The sequence below is a fragment of the Phodopus roborovskii genome, unplaced genomic scaffold (genome assembly GCF_943737965.1).
Source record: "Phodopus roborovskii unplaced genomic scaffold, PHOROB, whole genome shotgun sequence".
NCBI classification, from domain to species: Eukaryota; Metazoa; Chordata; class Mammalia; order Rodentia; family Cricetidae; genus Phodopus; species Phodopus roborovskii.
In genome coordinates this window covers 5,301,294-5,320,260 of record NW_026126515.1, presented here as the reverse complement: position 1 = coordinate 5,320,260, position 18,967 = coordinate 5,301,294, and the positions used below count along the sequence as shown (strand labels likewise).

The 18,967-nt window shown below is 52.1% G+C and overlaps 2 protein-coding genes across 9 annotated transcripts in view; one reads left to right on the top strand and one right to left on the bottom strand.

Moving 5' to 3' along the window:
• Numb (NUMB endocytic adaptor protein) overlaps positions 1–2,676 on the top strand; it is an 89,790-nt gene extending 87,114 nt beyond the window's left edge. For all 8 annotated transcript variants that reach the window (XM_051196301.1, XM_051196305.1, XM_051196303.1 and 5 more), the window contains one exon: positions 631–2,676. In XM_051196301.1, coding sequence (XP_051052258.1) covers positions 631–1,346 — 716 coding nt within the window. In that variant the 3' untranslated portion in view covers positions 1,347–2,676. The remainder of the gene's footprint in view (positions 1–630) is intronic.
• A 1,839-nt stretch (positions 2,677–4,515) lies between these two features.
• The window catches only part of Papln (papilin, proteoglycan like sulfated glycoprotein), a 28,005-nt gene continuing 13,553 nt past the window's right edge, over positions 4,516–18,967 (bottom strand). The window contains exons 15-27 of the mRNA XM_051196321.1: positions 17,568–17,630; positions 17,142–17,403; positions 16,179–16,299; positions 15,767–15,905; positions 14,181–14,643; positions 13,438–13,575; positions 13,111–13,235; positions 12,707–12,860; positions 12,124–12,261; positions 10,685–10,812; positions 10,489–10,597; positions 8,071–8,237; positions 4,516–4,979 (exon numbers count right to left, since the gene is read on the bottom strand). Of these exons, the coding sequence (XP_051052278.1) occupies positions 4,804–4,979; positions 8,071–8,237; positions 10,489–10,597; positions 10,685–10,812; positions 12,124–12,261; positions 12,707–12,860; positions 13,111–13,235; positions 13,438–13,575; positions 14,181–14,643; positions 15,767–15,905; positions 16,179–16,299; positions 17,142–17,403; positions 17,568–17,630 (2,183 nt within the window). The 3' untranslated portion in view covers positions 4,516–4,803. The remainder of the gene's footprint in view (positions 4,980–8,070; positions 8,238–10,488; positions 10,598–10,684; positions 10,813–12,123; positions 12,262–12,706; positions 12,861–13,110; positions 13,236–13,437; positions 13,576–14,180; positions 14,644–15,766; positions 15,906–16,178; positions 16,300–17,141; positions 17,404–17,567; positions 17,631–18,967) is intronic.

Here is an 18,967-nt window from a genome sequence, read left to right as displayed (position 1 = left end):
TTTAGCAGCACGTGCAGCTGCCTGTAAAGTCACCCTGCCTGGTAAGCCTATTTACCAGCTTTTCTGGGGTGTTTTGAGGCAGGGTCTAACTCTGACTGGAATTTACTCTGTAGACCAGGCTTCTGAGTGCTGAGATTAAAGGCATCCACCACCAGTTCTGGCCTTTTTTTTTTTTTTTTTTTTTTTTTTTTTTTTCTCCTTCTATCATTCATGTTTTTTAGGGTTTTGAGACAGTCTTGCTTAAACGCTTGGTTCACTGCCTCAAATTCCGTTATCTGGGAATGCAGGCCTGCACCACTGCCCAGCCCCTTGGGCCGCCGGAGCATTATGAGCCAGTTTCTCCACAGTGGATGACTGTGGCAACAGGACACGTTTTTGACACCACTCAGCTGCCTTGGTTCAGGGCATTTGAGCCTGAGCATGCTTTAAGATGACAGCATATTCTAACAGGTTTGGCTTGTCCTACAAACAGAGCTTCTTGGCTGGTGACACTTCAATCCCTCTACCAGAACCACAAGTGTCCCATCATGGAGTATGCTGCACGGTTTAAGATCATTCACATAACCAAGATTATCAAGTGAGAACGGCCTCTAATTCCTCCTTCCTGTCTCTCCATCTTGTTGGTTCTAGGGACTGAGTGGGGTCAGTCTTCTGCTGCTGCCTCTGCAGGTCTCTTCCAGGCTGGCCATAGACGTACTCCCTCTGAGGCTGACCGTTGGTTAGAAGAAGTATCCAAGAGCGTCCGTGCCCAGCAGCCACAGGCCTCCGCAGCCCCTCTGCAGCCAGTTCTTCAGCCTCCTCCACCTCCTGCCATTGCCCCACCGCCAGCACCTTTCCAAGGAAATGCATTCCTCGCCTCTCAGCCTGTACCAGTGGGCGTGGTCCCACCCCTGCAGCCAGCCTTTGTCCCTGCCCAGTCCTACCCTGTGGCCAATGGGATGCCCTATCCAGCTTCTAATGTGCCTGTAGTGGGCATTACCCCATCCCAGATGGTAGCCAACGTGTTTGGCACTGCAGGCCATCCTCAGGCCACCCATCCCCATCAGTCACCAAGCCTGGCCCAGCAGCAGACATTCCCTCAATATGAGACAACTAGTGCTACCACCAGCCCCTTCTTTAAGCCTCCTGCTCAGCACCTCAATGGTTCTGCAGCTTTCAATGGTGTAGACGATGGCAGGCTGGCCTCAGGAAGCAGGCATACAGAGGTCCCTGCAGGCACCTGCCCAGTGGATCCTTTCGAAGCCCAGTGGGCTGCATTAGAAAGCAAGTCCAAGCAGCGCACTAACCCCTCCCCTACCAACCCTTTCTCCAGTGACTTACAGAAGACGTTTGAAATAGAACTTTAGACAATCTCTGTGACATGTCTTTTCTGTACTTAGGCAAGGACGGGGGCAGAGGAGCAAAGGGGACTTGGCTTTCCTGATCAGTACACTTTTCACTAATCCCAAACGTCCCAAGGAGCGAGTCGAAGCACAGAGTCCAGTGAGGGGTGATGTCCACAGAGAGGAAAGCAGTTCCAGAGAGGACCACCCTGCAGCTATGCTAGAGGGGTCAAGGAAATGTTGCCTTTCGGTCCCTCTCCTACCTTACAAATCTCTGGCAACAGAGAGGCAGAAGTATCTGAAGAGGAATCTGTATTCAAAGCACATTTACTGGAATATAAAACAACAGTAAGCAAAACAATCTCCCTTTACTTTTCAGGTCAGGCACCCCTTCCTCCCAGTACTGGCCTGTCTTAGAGAGCTCGATGGAGAACAGTGGCTTGTGCAGGCTAGGAAGCAAGGCAAGCCGTGCTCCAGGTTCACAGGAGAGCTCATTAGCAGCTGCCTAGCGGAGCTGTGTTCTGTGGGTAAAACTGAGCTTCCATTTTGAGTAACAGAATCAATATTATAAATATATACATATATATATCAAAAAAAGCCAAAATCTTTATTTTTATGCACCTAGAATATTTTAAATAGTTCTCAATATTAAAGTTGTATGAGTTGTAAGTAATCTTGCCAAAAGTGAGCAGGTTAGTTGTAAGAAATTGTACATAAGATTGATTTATCATTGATGCCTATTGAAGTAAAGGGGAAGGGTTGGGAACTGTAGGCAGGAGCCCTGGCTTGTCTGTGATCATTCACTGTAACTAGCACATTAGCAGCAATCATACTGATGACCAGTACAGTCACTGGTTACACTTTCAAGTGAAACGAAAGCAGTGTTGCCCTTGTTTAACCCTGTGGTGAAACTCTACTGTCATGATTTTAATGGGATCAATCTGCACTGCAGAGAATGTGTGTTATCTTTATGTACCATTGCAGTTTCCTTATGTTAACCCTTTATCATTAAGGTGACAATGACATAATCATATCCAGAAGAGGGAACGCAGGCTATTGTGTTGGTTTGTAGTGTGGGTTTTGTCCTTGAGGTTTTGTTCCGATAAGTTTCATAGGGATGAGGATTCTGGATTTATCTGCTCTGTGTGTCCGTTTCCCCTTCCTCCCACCATAAACAGAACATCCCATGCCAGTTGCAGCTACTTGACCTCGGGTGACAACGTGAGACCCCATCTCATTCCCACTTCTAAGCGTTGGCCTTACAATCAGATGTAAGTTATATATACATATATATATATTTGTACTGATGAAAATTTATAATCTGCTTTAACAAAAATAAATGTTCGTGGTAGAAGCTTTTGCCTGTGAAGGGCTGTTCTTATTTGCAAATGAGTTTATAGGTTTTTTGTTGTTGTTGTTGTTTTATTCTTACTCTACTGCCAACATGGGTGCATCTGTGACTCTCCTTACTAACAAAGTTTGATCTACAGCAACAGCATGAACTACACCCAGAAGCGGGGTTCTTAACCCCAGGGTTGGAGCCATGATGCTGTATGCATAGAAACAGGGTCTCACTATGTAGCCCTGGCTGTGGCTGGCTTCGAACTCAAGAGATCTGCCCACCTCTGCCTCTCAAGTGCTAGAATTAAAGGAGTGTACCACCACTGCCTGACAGAACACTGCCTCTCAGCCTTAGCTGTATCTTGGAATTTACTGAGGTGTAGCCCAGTGAAATGTGTGCTTAGCATGCCAGATCCTCCAACGCATGCACACACATGTGCGCATACACACACAGACACACACACACAAAACACCTGTAATACCCAGCCTGTTCACCAGGCCACTTAGAATTCCGGTGGGGAGGACATCAAGTTGTGCTTTAGGTCTTGAGGAGTTTGTCTTTGGTGGTTTGTTGTGCTCTGACAGCAGGCTAAGTAACCCTGACTAGGGTAGTTTACCCCCTCACCTCTCAGCCCCCCCCCCTTCTTGTTCCTACAAACATCTGTCACCCAAATGTTTCTCAGCTCTCAGAGAGGCTCTGTGTCTTTTCTTTTTGAGTGAGATGGCCTGGGACACCACTTACACATGAAGCTTTGGTCCCTCGGTACCCTTTGGTCTTGTAGTCTTGTCATCGGAGTTAGTGGGGAAGCCTGGAAGCTCACTAAATGTGTGCCTCTTGAGCATTATTATTTAAGAATTAAGAGGCTCTGAAAGATGAAGGATCCCCGCCTGCATCTCTGACTACTAAAACCACTTCCCTAACTGTGACATCATACCCCCCATCTTGCTAATACGGAGTTTGGGGTTATTTACTTTGAAATAGGGTTTCACTCTGTGACCCAGGCTGGCTGATCATTCCCAGTTTTTTGTTTGGTTTTTGTGTTTTTTTGTTTTTGGTGTGTGTGTGCATGCATGGTGGTCAGAGGACAACTTGCCTGAGTCCGTTCTGCATTCTGCTAGGTGTGGGTTCTAGGGCACAAACTCAGGTCATCAGACTTGGCAGTGAGTGCTTCACCCCAAGCCATCTCATCAGCCCCCACCTGCTGTTTTAGCTCTGATTTAGTTCTGATTTTTCTCTAGCAACAAATACTCTGATCCACAGATTTCCACTTAAGGAAGCATGCTCCTCTCTGCTGCTCAGAGCAGGTTAGTGAACTGTGTAAAGGAAGAGGCACGTGAACCTTCCCAGCCTACTTTGTGGGGCAACCCCAGGAGGGCTGCAGTGTAGTTTTTTTCCCAATTTTTCACACTCAGGGTACAATGCTATCTGGCGTTTTCATCCCACATCCCTACATAGAGGCCCTATGATTGTGCTCTAACTTGCCAAGAACTTGCCAGGCATCACTGTGAACTCCATACTGTGATGGCATTGAAGCCAGCTGTGCCACTGCCTCGGAAGAGGAAAAGACCTGAGCGACAGCTCAGCACCTGACCTGATGGCTTTGTGTTCTAGCACAGAAAGAACACTTGGGACTGAGCAGTTGCCACTCCCCCTACTGTCACATTCTCTCCCCACCCAGCCTGCTCTGCAGTGTGCCCAGTGGGTCCCCTGTACAGATTGAGCACCCCTCACTCAAAAATCAAACATTGAGACATTTTTGAAGGCTGACATGGCATGTGGTGTTCCAAGCGTCAGAGCATTTCAGATTTTTAGATTATGGATGCTCAATTAGTAAAGTCTGCAAATATTTCAATGTTTAGAACACTTTGGGCCCAAGCATCTCAGATAAAGGCTCCTCGAGGCAGCAGGGACTATAGCGAGAAGGTGTAAAGGAACAGTTCTGTATAGGCAGATTCCTCTTGACAGCAGCTTGAAGTCATATCAAACAGACTACACTACAAGGGGAGGCTGGCAGCCTGCTGGACCTTATCCCTGGATCTCTGAGAGGGCCAGTATCCGAAAGGAGATTCCCTCTGCAAGCCATGGCTTACCATCCCTTCTCCCCAGCAAACTATCCAGGACTGGCGCCACAGCTAGCCTTCATCCCTCCTGCCAGACAGGCTGAGCATTCGGCTGGAAGCGGGAGCAGCTGGCACAGCAGAAGCTGGAGTAATATTCATTGCCACAGAGCTGGGCCTTCAGGATCAAGGCACAGTTGGCTAGCTCCGGCTGGTCGATGCACTCCCTGCCCAGGTCCCTGGACTGAGCGGCTGGTGCTGCAGAACGAGAGGAGAGGAGGGGCTGAGGCAGCTGTCCTGCTGCAGCCTCTCACCTGGTCCACACATGCTTGAGCAGCAAGGGAGGATGGCTCCCACCCCTTGCTGGCCTTACTAGTGGTCCTCCGTGATTCTTATCTGTGGCCTCAGCCCAGTGCACAGCCTTTCCAGACTCTCACTAACTAGACCATCAAATGGCTCTTCCAAGGTAACTCCCTGCCTTTACTGTCCACGGCTGAAGAGACACATGGCAGCTGGGTTAGGAGGAAGGGGAGGTAGGGTCAGTCCTAGGAAAGCTGGAAGTCAGCGAGAGCTGTCATCCTCCCTGGTGCTGCTCTGTCCCCCAGCCTCCCCCAGCTTGCCCATGTCCTAGTCCCACCTAGAAAACGACAGCTCTTCAAAGCCCTGTTAACTGTGGCTCTAAGGCTACGCTGAGAGCATAGCCCCTGCACCACCCTCCACCTTCCTAGAGTTCAGTCCACTGCCTCATCCTAGGCACCCTGCCTTTTCTCTGGAGGCTCTGTGCAGCCCTGTCCCCAGTGTCCCTACAGCCAGGCATACAGGGCTGAGTATCTTCATGTCCCTGTTGCTTCAGAAGACACCATGGAAAGACCAGACCAGCTGAGTGGCCTTAAGAAAGTTTGCCATTCTTACCAGCATAACCACGGCACTGGCTTCCTGCGTGTGCATGGTAACGATACCATGTGTGCACACTGTTTCCAAAATCTGAAACCTTGATTTCAACTATCAGCTGCTGCAGTCCCAACCTATCATAAGTGCTCTGTGTAGTGTGGTTAAGATGATTCCCTTGGGCAAATTCATTTCTTGAGCTCCTGGAGCCTCTGCTCCCTCTGTGAAATGGAGAGGGAATAGTGTCTGCCTTAAAGAGGTGCTCCTAAGGACTTAAAACAGCTGGTCCTGCTGGCACAGGCCTGTAACAGCTCTACTTGGGGCCCCCAAGGCAGACCACGGCTTCAAGGCCAGCCGGGACAACCCAGGGAGACCCTGTCTCATACTAAAAACACTAAAAAGAGGCATAGGAGTATGGTTTGGTGACAGGAGTGTAGATTGCTTATCTATAATGTACAAAACCCACTCACAATGCCACCCAGGGTGTATAAAAACCATGACAGAAATTGGAGAGCTTATGGAGCTTAGCACTGTCTTGACCCCCCCCCAACGTGTTTTTCCTCATGAGACAGGAACAGAATGGGTGTCAGGCTACCTCCCATTCCTACAGTATTTTCTGCTTTTTACTTGGCCCTCATAGGCCTAAGCCACCACCCCATGCTAACACTCTAGTGGCACCAAGCCATAACTTGGGATAGCACGATAGTCACTATGTAACTGTCAAAACAACAACAAAGGCATATATCTGCAGGCTGGTCAACGGAAGGAATATAGACAGATAGGGAGGGGACTGCTGGAATTCTGTTGAGATGCCTCCAAAATATGTAAAGACTGCAACATCTAGCAGAGGACAGAGGAGGAGGCCTCGCTGCAGCCGTGAGTGGGGTGTGGAAGTTAACTCATGGCACCCACACGTCACCCAAAGCTCACTAGCCTCCCTTGTTGGACAGGCTTCTGATTATCATCTGGTCTCCCTCACGATAGACATTCCTACAGTTGATCACAAATGTGAATGTCCAGATCCCCTTGGGTGGGTTGTCCTCGAGGTGGATTTTGTTTGGTTGGCTATTGTTCTAATAGGGATGTCGCTCAAACTGGTAACCTGCCTCTGTAACCCAAGAGCCCAAGAGCTAGGACCATAGATGTCTGCAGTCTTGCTCTTGTGTGTTTGGTTAGTGTGTAGATGAGATAGATTTTCTAGAAATGTCAAAGGTGGGAGTACTTCAGTAGGTGTTTTCACCAGAGAACTATTGTTCACACAGGCACACCAAGCCGCCAACGATCCCTGGTTGCAGAGCACTGGGCTCGGCCCTGATGTCCCTGACACTGCTTAGGGAGCTCAAAGTGAGTAGCAGTCCCAAAGCAAAGCAACGTTTCAACACACACCTTCAGCCTCTGGCCAGTTCCCACACTCAGCCTAGTAGCCAGGAAGACTGCCAGTACTGACTTATGTCAACTCTACTAGTCATGAGTGTTCATGCAGACCAGGTAGTTAGTGCCCTGTTACCTCCAAGCCCGGTACCCTTCTCCAAGGTCTGCCTCGGGTCTATGAGAACTGGCTGCTTGGCCAGAGGCCCTGACCTGGCTCAGTCCCTCCCTCAACTAAGACCTATGGAGAGCAGAGTGAGTGAACCCTTCCGGCCCCAGCCTTGTCACTTAAACGCGGAGCTCATGTGAGCTTGAACTTTAAACAGTCCTGTTTCACCAATTCTAAGATGTAACTTAAAAACAGGCATGGTACCACCTGGGAAACAAAGGCCAGGAGATTAAAGTAGAGAGTAGTCATGGCTACATAGCAAATTCAAGGCCAACCTGGGCTACAGAAGTAAATAAATAAAACCAGGAGTCAAAAAAAAGCCTGCCTTTGGTTCCCAGCTGTCCACACTTCTGCAGTGTGGATGGTGAGAGCGTCCCTGAAGCTCTCTGGGTACCTATCATGAATAAAGGATGTGGTGACCCTGCCCTCTGTCACGTGCCTAGATGATCAAAGAGGCACTTCTCCAGCATGATTTACAAAGGAGCTTGTACCAAACATTGATCCTGTCCTTAAGAATGAAGTCTTGTTTCCATATGTATGTTCTCGTTTGTTATGGTGCTGGGGATAGAGCCTGGGTCTCTGAGACGCAGCCCTTCTGCCACCCTGATTAGAGTGCACAGATTTTAGGGGTCCATCCGTCTTAAACATTCCAACCAATCTTATTTTTAAGAGTAAGACTGCTAAGGACAAATGGCAGAGTTGAGGCATTTGCGGTGCCAGACTGAACACTTCCTCGGCCTCAGGTGGTAGGGTAGCCCCAGGAAGGGGGCTCTGGGGTGATAGTAAACGCCCACCCCCAGTCACAACACCAGAAACTAGACTTGTGCACAGGTGCGAGCACAGGTAAGAGCAAGATCGCTAAGCCTGTGACCTGCATGCTCAGCTGGCCTTCAGGGCAGCAAAACCCAGGGACAAGCCTCTCACCTGGTAGGGTCACCTTCACCTCGGTGCTGCGGCTCACGGCCTGGCTCCCACGGTAGGCACTACATGTGTAAGAGCCCTCATCCCTGGGCCGCAAGTTGTGGATCAACAGTGTGCCATCCGGAGACTGATGCACACGGTGGCCATCTGCCTGTACTGGGAGTCCATTCCTGGAGGGGAGAGGACATTGAGAGAGCCATCCAGGACCTCTGGATACATGCCCTAGGAGGCCTGGGAGACATTGGCCAAGGCTATTCCAGAGCCAACCTTCTCTCCCCAGGAGAGCAAGTACATGACACTTCAGGAAGTAGGCACAGGTGCACTAAATTAGTAGGAGGACATTCCCAAAGCCCGGTGGCACGACTAAGCACTGAGTTATCAATTTGCCTTGGATCCACAAAGGAACCCACTCCAGCCTGTCACTGACAAATGCCAGGCCCTGTGTCGGGGGAAACCTACATTCACCTTCATGGTACAGGGGAGGGTGCAGGTGTCCAGGGAACCTTCCACAAGAAAGGGGCTAGCTGACCTGAGGAGGGGAGAAGTCAGCAGCAGAGCTGGCCAACGGGAGAAACTAGGATTTGGGAACCTGAAGACAAGCCAGAGCAAAGAGAGGCAGGAGGGAGCCAGGCAAGACTCGTAGCAAGGGTTTAAACAGCTCTGGGAGTGACTAGGGCTTGAGGGGAGTGGGACTGGCTGGGGTAACCTGGAAGAGGAAGCAGGGGTGGGGGGGGTTAGTGGTTTGTGCACGTGGAGAAGATGACGGGCACGGAAGTACAGACAGGTGAAGATCAGAGGTGGGAGGTGGAAAGTACAGCTTGGTCACTAGGCAATGGTGGCATTAGGGCAGCCTTCTCTTTGCCCATGAGGGCAGATAGGTAACTCGGTCTTGGCTCACTGGAGCCCGCCAAAGTGGAGAGGAATGAATAGTGAGATGTTTTGAACCTGGGGTGCCTAGGAGATCTGGAACTGAAGTCCCGACCCAAGAGTGTGTCAGCACGGAATGACCTCTGGAGGAGCCCATCTCCAGAGCTGTCCAGGGCAACAGCTCTGAGGACAGTAGGGAAGCCATGGGAAGGGGGTGATTGGTGGCCTCTCCACTGAATGTCCCCTGGAGCAGGGGCTGGATGTAGGTAGAGCAGTGATCAGGACAGACGGCAAGATGTACAACCATGCTGTGAGGGGGACACTGAGCACTGATGCCCCTGGAATTGAAGCTGCCGAGGAGGCAGCCGGCCTCCATAGTCGCCATCACCACCAGTGCCTCCCTCCAGGAAGTACTGGCCTTTGACAATTCACCGCTTCTCCTCCCAAGAGCATCCTTCCCTCTCTTACCCTCCCTGGCCTTGTCCCTGACTCTCCCAGATCGAGGGCCTCCCTTCTGTGCTCAGTGAGCACTCGGGGGGAAACCCGGGCCAAAGCCACCTCTCAGCTCATAGTGCCCTGAGGTTCAAGTGATCCCCAAATCTCCAGACACTCATGTAGATTTGGACATATTCTAAAGAGGTACAGGCAAAAGAAAGCTGCTGAATTTAAAAAGAAGAGCTGATCTGGAATCGGTACACTGAAGTTGGGGCTGGAGAGTTGCCTCAGTGGTTAAGGATGTGTTCCTGCAGAGGATCATGGTTCGGTTTCCAGCAGCCACCTGGTGACTCAGCTGTAACTCCAGTTCCAGAGACCCACCCTCCTCCTCCTGACCTCCACAGGCACCAGGCACAGGCACGCATGTGTTTTACACAAATACACATAAGTAAACTTGGAAAAGAAAAACCCTGAAGTCTCCAAAGCTGCATACAGCCCTGTGATTCTCAATATGGAGGAGATAGGACCATGTCTGGAAATACTGTGTACTGTTTTAACCTGGGCAGGGAGGATGTTGCTTACTGGCTCTAACAGATGATGTTCTAGATGCTGCTAAATATCCTACCATGAACAAGCCTAAAACAAGCTTGCCTGGCCCAATATTTCAATGATACTAAAATTAAGAAAACTGTAGTTGCTGGATATGATGGCATACACCCTTAATCCCAGCACTCAGGAGGCAGAGGCAGGTATCTGTGAGTTTGAATCCAGCATCTACACAGTGAGTTCCAGGCCAGCCAGGGCTACATAGTGAGACCCTGTTTTGAAAATACCAAAAAACAAATTAGCCACAAGGTGGTGGCGCATGCTTTTAATCCGGGAGGCAGAGGCAGGCAGATTTATGGAATTTCAAGGAGTTCCAAGACAGCCAGGGCTATACAGAGAAACCCTGTTTCAACCCTCCTCCCACCCCACCCCACCCCCGCAAAAAAAAAAAAAAAAAAAAAAAAAAAAGGAAATTGTGTCATCAGGCCTCAGCGGATGGTGGTATAGTGGTAATAGTGACATTTCTGACAGAATGAGACTAGAAGAGCATGTATGGCTAAAATAGCACTGTACCTGGACCACCTAATGGTCACACTTTCTCCAGCCACTACACACAGAAGCCTGGCAGTGTCGCCCTCTGGCACGGTCACGGAAGGAGGCAGGCCTGTGATTGTCAGCTCCCCTAGACACAAGAAGACGTCGTCAGTGGCTCTCGCAGACCCCACCCCCACTATCCCCACCCCATCCCACTCAGAACCTCCTTTCCTACCCAGAACTCGGAGCTGGACCCAGTGCTGGTCTCGGTCCTGTCCATTAAAAGCAACACAGGTGTAGAAGCCACCATCTTCCACAGTCACTCGGCTGATGACCAGAGAGCCATCAGGCTGCAGCTGGTGCCTGGGGACGAAACAAGAGTTGGCTTTCACCCACCTAGGGACTGAGCTGGGATCAAGAGGGGCAGGAGTGGGGAGGAGGGCTGAGCAGGGCCCCCTGTTCAAAACCGTCCAGCAAAAGAGCTGATGGCCCCAGCCCCTCACGCAGTCCAGCTGCCAACATTGTAATTTACTTGACAATACCTGGCTTTTAAACTCAATAACAAATCATTTCATGTTTTCTGATTTAAAAACTATTTGAGACCAGGTGTGGTGGCTCATGCCTGTAATCCCAGCACTCAGAAGAAGCAGGATTGCCATGAGTTTGATGCCAACCTAGTATATAACCTGGTGACTTCCAGGCCAGCCTGAGCTACAATGTGATGCCCTGTGTCAAAACAAAACAAAAACAAAAAACACACGGAAAGGGGAGCTGGGTGATGATGACACATGCCTTTAATCCCAGCACTTGGGAGGCAGAGGCAGGTGGATCTCTGTGAGTTCAAGGCCAGCCTAGTCTACAGAGCGAGTTCCAGGACAGCTAGGACTACACTGAGAAACCCTATCTCTAAAAATCAAAAAGGGCCAGAGAGACCACAATTGGTAAAGTACTTGCTTTATAAGCATGAGGATTGAGTTCAACCCCCAGAATCCACAGTGGAGGCTTGGGTGGGGGAGGGGGCAGGCAGGCATGGTAGGGCATGCTTCTAATCCCAGCACTGGGTGGGTTTGCTGGCCGGCCAGCCTAGTAACTTGGCAAGCTTCAGGCCAATGAGAGACCCCATCTTAAAGAAACAAGGTGGACAGTTCCCAAGAATAATGTCTCCAGTTGACTTCCAGCCTCTGTACAGAAGTTTCTCATGGACATGCAACACAATCTTAGATTCAATTTCTAGTTTGTTTGAGACAGTCTCATACCATTTATACTGGCTGTTCTAGAACTCACAGAAGTCCACCTACCTCACCTCTAGGATTCTACAATTAAAGGCTCAGATTTCTAGTGTTTGCCATAAGCAAAGTAGACTCGAACCCTGATTGGGGAGTGAGCTGTGTGACCCTAAGCTCCTGTGTATAAACCACTGACAAGAAACACATAGTTCACAATGGCTCCCTGCAGCTTACACAACAGGGAACAAGGCTCAGTACATGTCAGCAATGGGGATCCTCCAGGAGCGTGCACAATCTGTCTCCCCCTGGGCAGCCTCTCATTTCCATCAGCCATACTTTGGAAAATGGCTAGAAGACCTATGCTCCAACCCCATTTCTCCAAGTCCGGAGCCCTGCTCTGGCCTCCATAGGATGTGTGTCTGGAGGTAGGTGAACAGGCTGAATGAACCTGGGAGAAGAGACCAGCTGCCCATCTCTTTGCCACTCGATGGTGGGGGGTGGGAACCCTTCAGCTCGGCAGGTCAGCCGGATCCGCTGGCCAGGACTGGCATCCACCACCCCAGGCTGAGTCCGGTCCAAACGCAGCCTACAAAACAAATTATGCATAGCTAAGGGGCCCTGGCTGCTACTTCACCCCATAACATAGTCCTCTGCATAAGCCCCTTTCTCCCTCTCTAGCCAGGGTTGGATCCCTAAAATTATCCCTTAGTCCCGTTAAGACACCAACACTAGTTAAGATCTGGGGTAAAGGCCCAGGGCTGGCTGCCACCTTGACTGACTAAACACCAGTGTGTCTGCCTGCATTCTCATGACCTGCACATCTGCCACCAAGCCCTGAGAGGTACTCCCTCGGCCCCCAAATCCCGAGATGGAACTAGACCTCAAGGCCAACTCTCCAAGCCCAGGGCACTGGCTGGTAAAGACCTAACCACAGCACATATTTTCCCTTATCCCCTGTTGAGATCAGGAACCCTGAAAGACCCTGAGTATATTGTTCAGAGAGCATTAGGGCATGTATGCTGTGTTGTTACCTGCTTGCAGGCCTGGTGTGTGGGGAAGAGACAACCCCTTGGCTCCCAGCTTCTGCCCTTATTCCAGAATCCCGAGGACCATGGCCAGGGTCCGGGTGCCTGGTCTGAGGGAACTGCCTCTGCTGGGGCTCGGACAACACTGCCATGTCACCCCCTGTCATGAGGCCAAAAGCAGCAAGTATGAGCTTTGAGGAGAAGGGAATGAAAGAGGCCATAAGACCATCAAAGACCGTGGAGAAGACAATGGGGGCGTTGTTCCCACCCTCGGAGGAAGTAACCAAAGAAGAACGTGGGCCTTTGTAGGGTGGGTCAGCCCTGCCCAGGCCTGCCCTCTGGTCACCCTCCCTCATCCTTCTGTTTTGTGAGACCTTGGGAAGTGGGGGTAGAGAGGATGAGACAGAAACCTGTGACGCGAAGCTGGATTTTCTGGGGCTCATGGCCTGGCCTGTGGCTGCCACAGCCATAGTCACCGGCATCTTCTGGCCTCAAGGGGCTGATGATGAGGGAGCCATCTGACTGTAGCTGGTACCTGATGGAGGGAGGAGGGACAGGTCTCTGGCCTCCTGACAGCAGTATGAGTCCTCTGACACCCACGCTACCAAACAGCCCCACAGCACTTGGAGCCCTCTCACACTCCCAAGAAATGCCAGAGGCACCTCCACAAGAGAGGACATTGCACCTTCAGGAGATGGAGGGTAGCTATTGCTCACCACACTCTCAGAGCCTCTCACCTGTTGGAGGAGATGGTCTGGCCATCTTTCTGCCACCCTGCCTGGAACTCTGGGGAGGTGTTACCAGGGCAAAAGAGCTGTACTGCCTGCCCGACAGCTGCTTGGACCAAGGAGGGCTGGGAGCCTGCCAAGCTGACCCTGGAGAGGCAAGAGGTGTGTGTCTGCCTCCCGGCACAGGAGCAGGCCACCAGCAAACTGTCTCTTGTAGGTATTTGCAGGGCTAGAGTCCCGTGGGCGACTCCAGCCTTGCCAGCCCTGCCGTACCCCCAGGCATTGCTCCTTAGGCAGCTGTGCAGTAGAGCAAGGCAGGCAGCCCACGGGAGGAGGGAGGGGCTGAGGAGGACCACATGTCAGCACCATGTGAGGAGCCAACCAAGAGGCTCAGCTGTGACATGTGCCCCGTGTTTTAGTTGCTTATTTCCCCAAGCCCCTTGTTAATACGACAGAATAAGTGATAAATAACTGTCCATTCAGGAAATGAAACATTACCACCATTTTACAGGTCAAGAAACTGAGGCTGGGATCTAGCAAGCTTTTTTTGTCTAGACACAGACCTCGGGGTTCAGTAGCTAAAGCAGAGAGAGAATCTGGGAGCAGATAAGCTCAGCTAAGCCTACATCCCCAGAGCCTCGGCATCCCTGTGTGTAGTGTGATGGTGACAAGACCCACCTGGCTGGGCTGTCTGTCTAGGGCTCAGCCCTGGCCTGGGCATCCATTGTCCTTACCTGGGAAGCAGGCCTCACCTGGAGGAGGAGCTACGTGTGGGCAGCACTGGTGGTCTACCCAGTCCGTGGACTCTGGAGCGGGGTTCCTGATCTCCGGGTCGTTTGCCATAGGCTGGGGGATGGGGTACCTCCTCTGGCCCTGGCTCTGGTTCTCTTCGCCAAGGGTTTCCAGGTGAGGGCAGTCTCGGGACTGTGGCTCTTGTCCTGTGCCAGTCAGGTTCCTGCTGGCCTCCAGGACCACGCTGGCCACCGTCCATGTGGATGCGATGGCCAGAGGCTCCTGCCTCAGGATGGCGGGGGCCGTGGTGTCCCTGGCAGCTGTCCATACACTCCTGCTCCGATGCAAAGTTATTGGCATTGCCGTGGCAGCCACCATACCAAAAGCGGTTACACCGGCCCACTGATGCCACAAAGTACCAGCGGGCAGCCCAGTCTCCACACGACCCGGGAGCACTGGGCAGCAGACACCTCACTGGGTAGGCTGTGGATTGTGAATGGAACATGTTACCCAGGTGGCCAGTGGTAACAATGCCCTCTCCCCTCAGCCTTAAGGAACATACCAGTCTTAGTTTACAGAGGGTAGCTCCCACTCTTGCCAGGGTCCCCGACCTCCCCTAGGAGCCCAGGACACTCCCAGGGTCTGTCCTAGACCTGGTTGGGCTGTGTCACAACACCCTGCACCCGTATCAAACTCGAGCCTGCCCCCAGGAAAGAGCTTGAGCCGCTCTCTCATGTCCCTTCCAGCCTGGGTCCCTTGGTATGCACGCACAGACCAGCTAGAGTTTGACGGCACTGTGCCCTCCCCCGAGGGCTGTGAACATGCCCAGTGGAAGACCCGCCCTTGTCCTCATCCCTGGGACCATGTACCAGCCTCTAGCCTGCTTGTCCTCACAAACCCTGCTGGCCAGCATGAATAGCCTGCTCCATCTTTCCATGTTCCAAGTGGCTATGGCTGTCTGTCCTGATACAGCCACCCTTCTGCTGAGCCCTGGGCCACCAGCCTGTCAGACTTCACATACATATTCCCATGACAGACCATTCTGCTCCAGCCTCTACCTTGTCTCTAAAACTCAGCCTCCTCTCCTGACAACACACACCCTACCTCAGGCAGGGGTTAGCCCTACAGCACTGCCCACCTGACCTTACCGCCTGGGCTGATTTTACTTGTATACCCCCCCCCTTTCTGAGACAATTATTTATCTCAGGCTAGCGTTAAACACGGCATAGAGCTAAAAATGACCTTGAACTTCTGATCATCCTGTCTCTCTACCTCTCAAGTACTGGGATTACAGACCTGTACCACCATATCTGGTTCATGTGGCACTGAGGATTGAGCCAGGGCTCCGTGCATGCTGGGCAAACACTCCACCCACTGAGCCGCATCCACAGCCCTGGGAGCTCCATTTATAACCCTCCTCAGTCAAATGCAAACACCATAGATGCAGGAACAATCTACCAAAGTCCTCTGGTCTGGTATCTACTGCCTGCTCAGGTACTGGGGACCTATGAGTCAATGAGGCCTTTGGCTGTGGGTGGGGGATGAGGACCCATCGAGACCCCAGAATCCACCCATTAGTAAGGATGAGAAGGGGTATCCCTCTCACCATAGCTGGGCTGGCCCACACAGCCTTCCCCCAGGGGACCAGCTGCAGAAGCCACGTTGTCATAGCAACAGCCAAACTGGGAGCCACGACAGTCACTGGGTTCACTCTGATGGGCCTGGGGTTGGTGGGTCTTGGGGACCTAGAGAGGAAGTGAGAGGTTGGGAATGAGGAATAACGCTTGCTTCCTGTGGGGAGCTTGGGCTGCCCAGAGGGAGGATGACGGGAAAAGAAAGGGGCAGAGATGAGAACCCACCCAGGCGGGGGGGGGGGAGCCTGGAGGCCACCTCTGAAGCCCAGCTCTTTGAAAGGATGGCCTGGGTTACCAGGTTTGTAGGGGCCTCCCTTTCGCAAGGCTGAAGCTGCAGAGATGCCAGTAGCCCTGAGCTGTGTTCCTGCCACGGGAGCCACCTACCTTGGGAGCCACTGCCCTGGACCCTGGCCTGTTCCCAGCATTGTCACTGCCCAGAGACCTGGTGCAGCCAGCCTGCTGGGGTCCCTCAGCTGCAGACACCCCATCAGGGCAGCATCCGTACCTAGAGAGCACAGAGCCAGCCTCACTGCCCAGCCCGGCCCCCGCGCTCCCAGGGTGGGGAGAGGCTCTGAGGCCGCCGATCACTTAGGAGGCTGTCCGGGTAAAGACCTGCCTGAGAGCCAGTCCTGTGCAGGCCAAACCGCACCTCTGCTTGATGCATGGCGCACCTCCCATCCCCAAACCAGAAAGGGGAATGCACCTGCACAAACAAGGGGCTCCCAGAACAATTCCAGTCCACCATTGATCTTCCACCAACCAGAGGGTTTGAAGCAAGGTGAAGGGAGGGCCGCCTCCCTCACAGCCTCCCTCAGCAGCTCCCATGGTTCCCAGCCCTCAGAAGAGGAAGCCACCAACAGGAAAGGCACTGGCTTTGTCATCCAGCAAACAGTTGGAAGTCACTGGTCCCAAATCCCAGACCCTTAGCAGTGCAGTCCCTCAGGGACCCGTGCTAGGGAGAGCTCAGAAGAACTGCAGAGAAGGCATTTGGCACAGTGGGGTGGCTCAGCCCCTCCCCTACAAGGCTGAAGGAAGAGTGTTGGTACAAGACTTGAGAGGTGGCCAGCTCCACACTGTGCTCCTGATCCTAGCCTGGGCTGGAGAGGTGAGAGGTGAAATCACCTTTTGTACCTGCTCTGGGCCTCAGGTTACCTACCTCAGGCTGAGTGCATTAGAATCCAGTCAGGAGGAAGAGAGCCCCACCCACACACCCAAACAGCGCAGTCAGAGAGCCTCAGGAATTCTCGGCTGGGCAAGCCTGCCCTGGTCAGGGATGCTGGCCCTGGCCAACGTGGCCCAGCCCCACCCTCCTTCTGAGGGTGCTGAGGAAGAGCTGTCCCAACCCACCTGCTCTGAAGACACAAGGCCCCAGCCAGGGGACAGCCTTGCCACTGCGGCCCAAGAGATGGTGTGCGGCCATCAGGGCAGCATCCGTGGGGGTTGTGTCTGCAGTCACGGGGTCCTGAGCTAGGCCTCAGGGGTGGCCGGTGTGGAGGGTGCTGTAGAGTGGGGACCTGGCCTGCAGCTGACAGGTGGGGGTCCTGGCCCTCCCTGGGTTTACTCTGGGCCCTGGGTGGCTCCTGGGCCGCCCATCGCTGGTCTCTCGCATCTGAATAGGAAGAGAGAAAAAAAAAAAAAATCACTGGTGGACCCACACGCTCCTCACCCTCAGTGTCTATTTTCAAACCACCTTCCTGCACTCCCCCTGTACCAACGCCAGACCAGCGGCCTCACCGGGCGACAGGGCCCTGGGGCAGGCACCCAGCTTCTCACCTGAGACTGGGGACATCCTGGGGCCTGAAGGGTGGATCCGTGAGTCCTGTATGCTAGGGACCTCTGTGGGGAACCAAGTAATGGGTGTAGAGGGCAGAACCAGAGAAAGGCAACACCAGAGATGAAAAGGAAGATTCCCAGCCCTGAAAACACAACCCAGCAGAGACTTTGTGCCTGTACTGGCCTTAAAGTCACAGTCCTCCTGCCTCGGCCTCTCGGGCGCAGGGATTACCGGAATGTATCAACACATACCGGTATCAATGTATCATATGTATCAATGATTTCTTTCAGCTTTTCTACACGTCTGAATGTTTATTTAGGTTTTTCCAGACAGGGTTTCTCTATAACAGCCCTAAGCTGTCCTGGAACTAGTTCCGTAGACCAGGCTGGCCTCGAACTCAGAGATCTGCCTGCCTCTGCCTCCTGAGCACTGGATTAAAAGGTGTGTACCACCAGCACCTGGTGAAATTTTTTTTAAAGATTTATTTATTGTGCATATAATGTTCTGCCTGTATGTACATCTCCATGTCAGAAGAGGGCACCGGATCTCATTACAGAGACGGTTGTGAGTTGCCACGTGGTTGCTAGGAATTGAACCTGGGTCCTCTGGAAGACCAGCCAGCTCTCTTAACCTCTGAGCCATCTTTCCAGCCCTGTGAAATGTTTTTTAATCTGGTTGAACTTAGAGGATCCTATTAGACTGGGTGACTTGGGACCATGCCAGCTGAGAGGACACTGGCCTAGCATGAACCAGGCCCTGGGTTTGAGCCCCAACACCCCAAGAGAAAAATAGATTTTCATGGTTTTGAGTAGCTAATAGTCTTAATGAAAATGCTAGATCTTTTTTTTAATTGTAGAAAATCAGAGAAATAGGAAACTAACAGGGTACTCCCCCCAAACAGTCAGCGTATCTTAATGGGGGTGGGGTCCTCCTGCTTTTCCACAGTAAGTGTATGCCGATGACAGTTAACACAGACCCCTGAATGAAGGGCACTGCAGTGCATCCACAGAGAAAGTGCTCGGGCTCTGCGGCTGTGAGGGCAGCAGTCCCAGATCCACAAAAAGTGACCTGAGAGTTCAAGGCCAGCCAGGGATACATGGTGAGAACCAGCCTTTAAAAAGGACAACCCAGGGCTGGAGAGATGGCTCAGCGGTTAAGAGCACTGCCTATTCTTCCAGAGGACCTGAGGATCTGAGTTCAATTCCCAGCACCCACATGGTGGCTCACACCATCTGTACTGAGATCTGGTGCCCTCTTCTGGTGTGCAAGCAGAACACTGTATACATACTAAGTAAATCTTTGTTTTAAAAGGAATAATTCAAAATGTAATTGTGGGGAGGTTGGAAAGATCATCGGGCAGTTAAGAGCATCAGCTGCTCTTCCAGGGGACCCAGGCATT